The sequence below is a fragment of the Miscanthus floridulus genome, chromosome 8 (assembly GCF_019320115.1).
Source record: "Miscanthus floridulus cultivar M001 chromosome 8, ASM1932011v1, whole genome shotgun sequence".
NCBI classification, from domain to species: Eukaryota; Viridiplantae; Streptophyta; class Magnoliopsida; order Poales; family Poaceae; genus Miscanthus; species Miscanthus floridulus.
In genome coordinates, this window is record NC_089587.1 from 60,461,600 (window position 1) to 60,472,883 (window position 11,284).

The following is an 11,284-nucleotide window of genomic DNA, read 5'->3' on the forward strand; positions in this document are numbered from 1 at the left end:
GCCAGTTGACCACAGGGATGCATCTAAGGAGGAGGTGGCAAAATCACCCTTTTGAGAAAGATGGGAAGGTCGCGAGAAAAATTCGGCAATGTCCATTAGTACGTACATCTTTTTTGGTAGCAGCTATGGAATTTTGATTTTTTTAGTGGCGCGTAGGTAAAAGTCTCATTATAATTCTAGCTAGTGGGCGATAACCGTGGATAAATTGAATGAAAAGATAGCTGTCATGATACGATGCTAATGGGGGTTGCTATATTTTTTTTTTAGATAATGGATAAAACAATATCTGGCCTCTACATCCATAGATGTACACAGCCCACTATTACAAAGTTTTGGAGGAAAAAAAGAGAGAGCCAGTCTTATAGATCGACCCGGACGCTAATTCAAATAGTATAAATGTTTCCATCCTTTATTGGATATCTCTAAAGCAATTATTTCCAACTTCTTGCTCATCGTAGAGAGCGCGTCCTTGGCTATCTCATCACGCTGCAGCTGGGCCCAAGAGCGTAACCAGTACGCTCCTCTGAAAATTACCTACATCATAGAGTTAGATCTCATTTGATTAAAAACAACATCATTACGGCATCTCCAAATAGCCCAAAACATGGCAGCCACCCCCACCCAAATCAAATTTCTAATCCTTTTATTTTGATTAGTTAGCCAATTACCAAACATGTGGCTGATTGATCTTGGTTGGGTCAGACTAGTAGCAAAAAAGATAATCCTCCATATCATTTTGGTAAGGGGACATTCTAGGAACAAGTGTTGGATAGTTTCATTCCCATTACAGCAGATGTACTTCTAACTCCCCTTCCAATTTTTTCTAGCGAGGTTGTCTTTGGTTAAGACGACACCCCTTTGCAAGAACCAAAGAAAGATTTTAATTTTTAGAGGAATTTTTATCTTCCAGATCTTCCTATGACGAAAAGGTGTTTGTGTATCTATAAGATAGAGATACATAGAGCGGACAGAGAATAACCCAGATTTGGTTAAACTCCATCTGAAGTAATCTGAACCTTCGACCAATTCGACATTTGAGATCCGTGCTACTAAACTAAGCCATTCTGCAAGTTTATTATCCACCAGAGCCCTTCTAAAAGAGATGTTTAGTGGGCTAGTAGTCATCACTTTTGAGACTGTTGCGTGAGGATCCCGCACTATATTATATAAGGATGGATATTTAAATTTCAGAGGCTTATCTCCTACCCATGTGTCGTCCCAAAACCTAGTGTTGGTTCCATCTTTAATATCGAATGAACCATTAGCCAGCACCTCATCTTTGATATGCATGAGTCCTCTCCAGAAATGAGAGTCATTGGGTTTGGCTGCCACCTGAGTTAGGCTCTTGGAGCTTAAGTATTTATTCCTTAAAAGAGATTGCCATATGCCTTCTGAGTTTAGCAGATTAACCAGCCATTTGGCTAGAAGGCATTTATTTTGCAATTGTAAATTTAGGATACCTAATCCTCCTTGGTCCTTAGGACGGCAAAGGATGTCCCATCTGGCAAGACGATATCTATGTTTATCTGAGTAGCCTTGCCAAAAGAACCTTGATCTATAATGATCCAGGTTTTTAATGACCCCCTTAGGGATCTCAAAGAAGGACATCATAAACATAGGTAGGCTGCTTAAGACTGAATTAAGCAGAACTAGTCTACCCTCATATGACAGGTATTTCGCTTTCCAACAAGAGAGTTTCTGTTCGAAACGATCTTCCACCTTTCTCCATTCAGAATTCAAGAGTTGTCTATGGTGCATTGGGATCCCTAGATATCTGAAGGGATATTCCCCTGCATCGCATCCAAAGAGACTAGTATAAAAGGATTCCATCTCTTTAGCTGCACCATAGCAGAAGACTTCGCTCTTGTGGAAGTTGATCTTCAGCCCAGATAGCTGTTCAAAAGCGCAAAGCAACAGTTTCAGATTCTGTGCTTGTTCTGGGTCGTGATCAATAAAGATAATGGTGTCATCTGCATATTGTAATATGGACAGACCATCGTCTATAAGGTGGGGGACGACACCTCTTATCTGACCATCGGCTTTTGCTCTGTTAATAAGTAGAGCTAGCATATCTGCAACGATGTTGAATAAGATTGGTGACATTGGATCTCTCTGTCTGAGTCCACGTTTGGTCTGGAAATAGGGTCCTACATCATCATTGACCTTGATTCCCACACTTCCTCCGGTGACCATAGTTTCAACCCATCGACACCATTTGGGGGAGAAACCTTTCATTCGTAGCGTTTGTTGTAGGAAAGGCCACTTCACTTTGTCGTATGCCTTTTCAAAGTCAATCTTGAAAATGACACCTGTCTCTCTTTTTGGTGTGAAGTTCATGGATGGTTTCGTGTAAGATAACGACCCCTTCCATTATGTTCCTACCTGTCATAAAGGCAGTCTGCGTTGGTCTCACCACAGTTTTAGCTACCATATTAAGCCTATTTGTGCCCACTTTAGTGAATATTTTAAAACTCACGTTAAGAACACAAATTGACCTGTATTGCTGAATTTTTATGGCATTATTCACTTTTGGGATTAAGGTAATAATACCAAAATTAAGACTGTAGAGATCAAGAGCCTCCCTATGCAGCTTAGCAAATAAGGGTAGAAGATCATCCTTGATCACTCCCCAAAACACCTGATAGAATTCCGCAGGAAAACCATCCGACCCTGGAGCTTTATTATGCTCCATCTGGAAGACCGCCTCCCTCACTTCAGATTCAGTGAACGGGCTGATGAGGATGTCGTTTTCCTCCGGTGATACCTGTGGAATATCCAGATTTTGGTCTTCCCTAAGAGAGATATCGAAATTCTCCGGCTGGCCAAAGAGTTCTTTATAATAAGTCGTAATATGACTTTTGAGATGATCATCACCGATCACAACACCTTGATCATTTTCAAGTTTATAGATATGTTGCTTGCGATGTTTCCCGTTGGCAACTAGATGAAAGAACCGAGTGTTAGCATCCCCTTCCAAGAGGGTTTTAACTTTGGCTCTCTCATACCATTTTAGTTCCTCCTCTCTCAGAAGGTTAACTAAACATTCTCTTAGATAATGCTTCAGATTAATCTCTTGATCAGATAAGGGAGAGATCTCAGCTTTCTTATCAAGATTCTCTAAAAGAGCTAGCAGAGTCTTTTTTTTCTTTTCGATATGACCCTGCAGTGTGTTTCGCCCAGCCCCTTAGATATTGTCGGAGTCTGCGGATCTTGAACTGCCAACGTTCAAGGGGGGTTGACCCAGAGCATGGAGATTGCCAGATATTTGCAACCATATCATAAAATCCATCTCGTATCAACCATCCCCTCTCAAATTTGAAAGGACGATTGTGGGTCTGGTGGGTTGAAGCACCTGTGTTAAGACATAGGGGAGTATGGTCCGAGATATTCCTATCCCTAGGTTCTACTGTTGTCAATGGGAACATGATTTCCCATTCCGTGCTAACGAGAACTCTATCTAACTTCTCAAAGGTTGGATTATCCCCTGGCCCTGCCCATGTGTATTGACGGCCTGCCATTGTAATCTCCTTAAGATCTAGAGATTCAATAATAGCATTAAAAAGATTTGGCCATTTAGGGTCAAAGTCCCCAGAACTTTTATCTTCTGGGCCTCTCATTATGTTGAAATCTCCTCCTAACATATATGGAAGGGTTTCTTTGGAGCACGTGTTGGCGAGTTCTACTAAGAAAGCACTCTTATTCTGTAGTTGTGCTGGTCCATATACCGTATATAGCACAAATTTGAAGTCATTTGATTTGACTCTTAGGGTGAATTTTACATAAAAATCTCCCTCAGCAATGGCTCCAATGTCAAAAACATTCAAGTCCACACCTAGAAGGATGCCCCCAGACCTACCGTGGGGTGCCATGGTGTGCCAAAGAAAATCATGTCCCCCACAAAGATTTTTGAGAACATGATCCGGGAACGAGTCCCGTCCTGTTTCGGATAGAGCAATAAAATTAATTTGCTCTTCCTTCACTAATTCAGCCAAAAACCTGTGCTTAGCCAAGTCTCCAAGACCTCTGCTATTCCAGAAAACACCCTTCATTTTATAATAATTTTTGAGGGGGTCTTTGGCTTTTTGGGAAGTTTGCCATTAAATGTATTCTTGGCATTATTATATTTTTTCTTCCGTCGGAGTGGAGAGAGATCTATGATTTGATCATTCTCCTCCTCCAGCAAATTCTCATTTAGATTTCCACAGGCGTGGCTGAGAATTGCATCAATTTGGTCATCCCGCTCATCATCACTCTCAAGATTGGAGAGTTTAGATTTAGCAGAACCTTTCTTTGTATTAGCACATAAAACTAACCTGTCTACCTCTAAGTTTTTGATTGTAACTACATCTGAGGTACCTAGGTTGATGCCTACCCTACCAAGGTTTGAAAGGACTTTGGAATCTAGAAAGCTAGTGAAAGAGTTACCTGGGAATTCAAGGTTCTTCTTAGCTGCCAGTCGTTCAGCCTTGTGTAGTGTATGGACGTCCGTCGTTGCCGCATTCCTGGAGCTTCGACGCGGCGCTTTGATGGGCGCTGCCGTAACTGCAGGTGCCATCTCACCCACTGCCAGGGTAGTAGTGTCCACGGATATGGTCACCTCCTCTGTATAGGTCGCAGTCGGCGTGACAGGTGGTGCGGCTTGCTCTTCAGTTGATGACGAGATGAGGTTGCCAACCGCATGCATCTCCACTGCCCCGGCCAAGGGCGTCGGTGAGGCCGGTGCGGCCTGTGGCAGGGATCCAGCGTCCTCAGATCCCGCTAGGAGGAGATCTGTGCCAGCTTGGGGGGTAGGTGCCGGTGATGGACCCCCTGAGCCAGGTAGTGCCACTGCGTCAACCTCAAGGTCTCCCACTGTAGGCAAGGGAGACACGTGCGGGCTGCCTAGGCGGCACAGGGCCTCGCCACCCATGATGTCGTCGTGGTCCTCAGCAATGGCCGGCGCGGGGGAGTGGCTGAGGGTGGCATCACTGCCCTCGCCATCACCCTGCGCGGCCACTGGCAGCTCCGGAGGTGGTGTGGTAGTGTAGGGGAGGAGGCATATGGGTTCGGTTGATGAAGCACCCCCCACGCCCACCCCCCAACAGCCTCGTCCGTCGCGGGGGTAGAGAGCTCCGCGGCCAGTGGATCCACCGTCGGGCTAGGATAGCCCGACAGTGAGGTACCCAAGGTCGGTGCGGCCACGCCGCACTCCAGCGCGAGAAGGGGGGCAGTAGGCGATGTAGAGCCCCCCAACTCAGCATGATCAGTCGACGTAGTCGGCGATGACAAAAAATAGAAGAAGGGTTGATTTTGTTAGGTGAATCAACAAGCTTATTATAATCAGCCAATTCTTCAGCTGTCAGAGGAGAATAAGTCTTCCTCATATCACCATCTTCTGACTCTAGCATGACTCTGATACTGATCTCATTAATGAGCTGCGTGCATGTTAGATCCAGGGCCTCTTCTACCAAAGCAGCTTGCTTCTGAGGGGGCAAATTCTGTGGAGGTGCTGAAGATTTGTCAGAAGTTTTTGTATTATTCTGGGGGTGTTGGGGATTATGAGCTTCCGCATCTTCCATCTCACGGTCGCTCCCTTCCGGCTCCTTATCACTATCTCCCAACAGATCATCATCCGTCGGATCAACTAGATCAATCTGTACAGCTTCATCGGCCTTAAAATACAGGCGGTAAATGCCAGTGCCAGCACACACATAAGCAAACTTCGGGATCTTTTTAACATCATAAACAGCCACTCGGATACGAACCTGACCAGTCGCCCGAAGGTGTATCATATCCACCTTTTGTGTAGCCCCAATAATGGTCCCTACTGCCCACAGTGGAAGAAAAGAAAGAAGTACCCTGGGCACCTTAGTGACTGTCACCCATACTTGGTCCAGTATTTTAATGGGTTGGACATCATCCACATACTCAGCAAATGCGATAGTGCCTTCCTTGTTCTTTGTGGTGAAGGTACCAATTGCTATCATGCGATCAAGTTCTTCCTTGCTTGGAAACGGGACAACAAAAGATTTTGCCTCTAGCTGCTGCACCTCCCATACCCAACGAACTGGGATAATCCTCGCCAGTTCAGCCTGAAGTAGCTGAGCAGAAACTTCTCCTGCTTCAACAGTGATGAAGGCTGCAGCTGACGACTGAATAGTGTCCACAATGTGATTGTTCCTTGCAGCCTGAATTTGGAAGAAACCCATCCCATCCTCAGCGGCGCCATAGAAAGCGACCGATAGTTTGGGGCCTCGCAGCATTGGACATTTGTTGGTGTAGTGCTCCTCTGTGCATATAGAACACTCCAACTTCACTGATGGATCCTTCCTCTTCCTCTTCTTGCCCTGTTCATCGTCCACCATCTTGCCTTGCTCTTCGACTCCCCGGGTGTGACCAACTTCCTGGGGACCCTCGACGGCGACCTCATCGTTTGCGCGATTGGCCCCGGAGTTCCCCCCGGAGTCCGCCGCGCCAACAAGATCGACAGCCCCCGGCGCTGGCCTAGGGTTGTGGCCACGACCTCGGTCAGCGCCACGACCACCAGCCAGGGGAGGGCGACCACCGGCCGGGGGTGGTCCACCGCGGCCTCCACGTCCACGATCCCAGTTGACTAGACCCCTTCCTCGACCTCGGCTGCGATCAGATGGGGCGTCGTGTCTTGGTGCACCCCGACCCCCTCTCCTCCCCACGTCTCCACCCGCCATTATCACGTCGCGGTAGGACGGCCTCGGTGCGGCGGTGGTGACGAACAGAGAAGGGTTCACGAGGCGTCGGGTAGGTCTTCGAATTCCTTGTACAGGTGGTTGGGTCGGGGTTGGCCGGTTGGGTTCCGGCGCCGGTCGAGTCTGAGTCAAAACCGCCACCCGGTCGGCCTGGTCCTGGTTGAGCCGCACCGGTTCGGGGGTCCGGGCACCAGGATGGGATTTCGAAATTTGAAACCCCGCGAGACGCGGATCTCCGCCGCACGGACGGCGGGGAACCCGCTGCTGCAACGCCGGCTGGAGATAGTCGCCGATGGTCGCTGCCGGTGTAATACGCGGTGGCGGTAGTGGGCCTCTCCAGATGTTCTTCCATGGCGCCTTGATCCGCCGAGGAGGGGGCGGCGCTGGTGAAGGCAGAGGCACCGGAGATGATGATCGAGGGGCCGGGGTGGAGGTCACCGTCGCCGGAGAGATTCGTAGCGAGGTGGGTTCGGCATCACCTTGTTCCTCGCACTCCGAGTCAGTATCCGAATTGGAATACCAAAATTTGCCAGCGCGTTGATCTTGATCCGCACCGCTAGGCTCAGTCGCTGTTATCTTCCTCAACGCACGTTGTGTCACCGGGACAATCTTCACGGATGGCATCCTCCATGCCAGGGAGATCACGGGGCGGTGAGATGTGGCCACCGCCGGCTTGCCGGCGGTCGCCGCTCTTCCTTATGTGAAACCTAACCTGTGTATTGATAATGAGAAAACCTACCCAATGTTATAGAAATGGAAGATAATAAATATGCCCATAATAAAAGAGCAGCTAATAATTCTTGTCTTTATTTGGCGTTAAACTAGCTACTCCTATACTGGAAGTATATGAATAAACGTTAGATATCAACATATATCTGCCATGTTTAGCAGTAGAATGAAGCTGAACTTTAATTTTGGAAATAAATAAAAAGATTCCACAAAGATAGCTAGCACTTATTTCGTGCTAACTTTCCCTGCTCTATATGACTATATATAGGTACATATATCAACCCCGGAGCAACCAGATCTCGAACACTCACCAGTCAATTAGAGAAAACTAGCACACACTTCATCGTCAGTGAGGATGGCGACATTTGTGAAGCGCAGCAGCAGCCAAGGACTCTTGCTGCTTGCATTGCTTCTCTTGACATTCTCTGTCATTCCTGCACTCATCAGCGGTAACTAAACTTATCAATCTCTTGTGCTCGTTTTTTTTTTGAATTTCACCATTGTGTTCATTTTTTTGGTTTGCAATTGCCGATTATCAATTGTTTTTCCTATATCTCTTTGTCATGTTTAGGTCAGAGCACTGAAGAAGCCTGGAGGGGCAGGAAAGACGACATTTTCAATGGATGTCACTACAACCAGAACGTCCATGACACGGATATCTTCTGCTGCAGCAAAGACAACCAGTGCTGGTCACAACTGACGGAGTGCGTCAAAAACTGCCCCTGCAAGGTTGGCTGCAGCCCTCCAGCCTCCAGCCGTTGAGCTAGCTCTCCCATCAGTCCATGCATGGTTGGTTCCATCGTCAACCGTGTTGTTGGAGAAACTTGATTGAACGACGCATACAAAGATGTAATCTTGTTACCAGCATGAATATGTGAGAATATAATAAGGAATAGGTTTTCGCATGAATATGTGGCAACACAAATGATTCAATTTGATCGACAAAGGAGCATGGATGCCACAAAGAAATGAAATTGAAATCCGCTGCATGCTCCAGTGCATCATCACAAACAAACTGCAATCTGTAGTAAACCTTTTGAAGCTGTTAAACCACCACGATAAACATCTCCTGCAACTGCAAGCTCATCAAGAATCGACATGTGCACGGCTGCATAGTATTTGACCACATGCTGATTCGGAACATCTATAGCACACAAAACACTTGCCAATCGAATGCTGCCGCCAGGCGTGCATTGTCCACAACATAATAGAGAAGAGTCGTTTCGACGAAAACAACAGAGTAAGGGGTGTAACACAATGCGCAATCTCTGGGCATACATTGAAGCATCAATTAGAAAGGTGGACAGAATCATAGAACACGATAGTGACAAGCAAAAGCTCAGTCCGAGCAGAGTCTCGGAGAGAACCATTGGCGCTGCATGCTGGCAGTTGTCCATTCTCACAACTACAGTCTACAGTCATCCAAAGATTAGCGAGAGGGCAAAGAAATCTTCTAAGCACTAGCCCAAACTCGTCCATTTGTAGGAAAAATAGGCAGTATTCCTACATGTCAAGCCAGAGTAAGTGAAAACTGAAAACAGCACCTTTTGATTCACAACAAAATAAACTGTAAACAATTCAGATGAAAATTTTCAAGGGAATAAGAAACTTACCATGGAATATCTGGAGATGGATTAACACTAATTTCAGGGGGTGATATTATTCTGGTCAAAAGTATTGTCACCAGCATTCCCACCCTTCGGTCGCCCTGTGGGCAGATGATTTCAACTTTCTTGAGCTTTTCACATTGGAATCGTCTCATTGTTTCTTTGAATGGGCAATCTACAGCAGCAATACTACGACACAATGCAAAATGTTCACTACCAAAAAGCTTCCAAGAAGAACAAAAAAGAATAAGTACATGTCAGTCATTAGCATAAGTTGCGTTGATGAAATTGACCGAATGTATATAGCTTGGCCTGCCAAACTGCAGGGTAATCCTGACAAAAACACCTCTCTCATCTTCAGAGTAAGTTCCACTAGATTTGGTGAATGCTTAAGCATATACAGCAGCACTTTGCAGTTGTCATGTAAACACCAATCACTGATGGACAAAGTTGTCAAATTGGTAAACTCCACTTGACACAACTGGATATTACTTTGCAATGAATACTCCCCTCCCTGTAAAGTCAGTACGTACAAAAAAAGCTATTAACATGAAAAACTTGTGAAAAAAAAACCTTGCTTCTGTTATAGAACAGACAGAAAAAAGGGTGTAGCTGCAAGTGTCGCAGTTCCATATAAATCATACCACACACACTGGAAACAGCAACTCCAAGTTCTTCACACTTGAAAGAGCACCAGGAAATGTTGCATTCTGATCATCCAAGCAAACTGAGGCTGTTATCAATGACTGAACATCCACAAGAGACAGCATTGCACAAAGTGCTCCAATGTGAAGTGAGATGAGACTAGGCATGTTTATCACAATGTCTTCATAGTCATACCCTTCACTGCGGCAGAAACCATGATAGTCAATGCTCAGCCTCTTCAATGTGGTGGAGGAAAATTCGGTGGCAAGGATCACACAGTTTATCATATCTAGGTCTTCCAATGCTGTGCAGCCAGAAAATAGATTCTTCGCAAAGCATTTGTCCACGCTAACACCACGGAGATGCAATTGTTTCAAGTACAATGACATGAAGGGACAGTGGCCAAGCCAGAAGGCATCAGATCTCTCTTCGCTTTCCCCTTCCCCTTCCTCTTTCAACTCGTGATCCATAATGCTTAGTGTATGAACATTGCTCCTCAGGGCATGGCAGATCCACAGGTAGGCAGTGTCACGGAAATTTTCAAGAAAGATGCCAGGCCCATTGGCATCCAGCCTGAACGAATCCAGAGGTCCGCAACCACGACTCAGAAGCAACGAAGTCACAAACTTGATGAAGCTTCTCTGGTTGATGAAATCCCCGGTGTCGATACTGAGGTACGGCATGGACACCCATAGGTGACGCCACCTAGTCGACAGCACGCACGTGCGAACGACGTCCCTTGCCAGCAAGAAGGACATGGCATGGTGGAGCAGTTCATCAGGGAGGTCGCTGATCCTGTCTCCGGCGTCCATCCCTCTCGCGCTCTTACTGCTGGGCGTGTCCATAGTCGGGTCTTCTTGTTGGACCACCTCAGGGACATTCCGTCGAACATGTGGTGTGCACTCGAGGAAACATTGTGACCATCGAGACAACCTACATTGTTCGAGTCCGGTAGCTGATTCAAGAACACGAACCAACCACAGCTCAACAGAAGCTTTGCTCGCAATTGTAATCTTGTAGAATGTAGAGATCCGCTTCAAAGAGAGGTTGACTGCAAAGTCTGCCCAAAGTGGGGAGAAGGATAAAACAATCGGCCACAGGTTAGAAACCACACATTCCCTGATAAGTGGGAGAGAGCTATCACCATCGATGAAGAAAAGAAGGGAGAAGGCAGAGGATCAAAGTAGTTCAGTAGAAACCTCGAAATCTGCTGGAGCTTGGAGGGGATCCGGCGGCGAAGACGAGAGACGGGAGAAACCGGATGCTGTAGAATGTGGAGGTTTTTAGCCGTGTGCCATTTAGGGATTCCGACCGTATTCGTAATTACCTACGAGCTACTAAAAAAAAAGTTGAATTCTCATATATGTCATTGCTCAGAACTTTTTTTTTTATTTTTTTCCTCCACGCCACTTTCATCACATTTGACTCTAACATTGTCAAACTGTAGGTATGAAAAGTCAAAAATACTCTTAGATTTGAATATATAATTAATTTTTTTAACATCTGAATGATCTCAAATAAAAAATTCAAAACTAGAAAGTTATAGACCTCATCGAGATCTATAATATTTATATAAAAATTATCTTCATTTGATTCCGT

At 46.0% G+C, this 11,284-nt stretch overlaps 1 protein-coding gene and 1 pseudogene across 1 annotated transcript; both read right to left on the bottom strand.

Annotated features, from left to right (window-relative positions):
• Nucleotides 1-378: 378 nt before the first annotated feature.
• On the bottom strand, nt 379-6,686 carry LOC136469173 (uncharacterized; annotated as a pseudogene).
• Nucleotides 6,687-8,705: 2,019 nt separating this feature from the next.
• Nucleotides 8,706-10,940, bottom strand: LOC136472253 (F-box/LRR-repeat protein At3g58900-like). Its single transcript, XM_066469981.1, has 4 exons — nt 10,885-10,940; nt 9,685-10,745; nt 9,047-9,554; nt 8,706-8,936 (listed from the first exon to the last, which is right to left on the bottom strand). The coding sequence occupies exons 2-3, from the start codon at nt 10,528-10,530 to the stop codon at nt 9,216-9,218; spliced, it is 1,185 nt and encodes a 394-aa protein (XP_066326078.1). The 5' UTR covers nt 10,531-10,745; nt 10,885-10,940; the 3' UTR covers nt 8,706-8,936; nt 9,047-9,215.
• Nucleotides 10,941-11,284: the final 344 nt, after the last annotated feature.

Bases quoted from the DNA above. Each gene is read 5' to 3' on its own strand.
- LOC136472253 (XM_066469981.1), bottom strand. From the start codon at position 10,530: ATGGACACGCCCAGCAGTAAGAGCGCGAGAGGGATGGACGCCGGAGAC. The intron at 9,555-9,684 runs GTATGATTTATA...CTGACTTTACAG, and splicing joins TGCTGTTTCCAGTGTGTGTG to GGAGGGGAGTATTCATTGCA.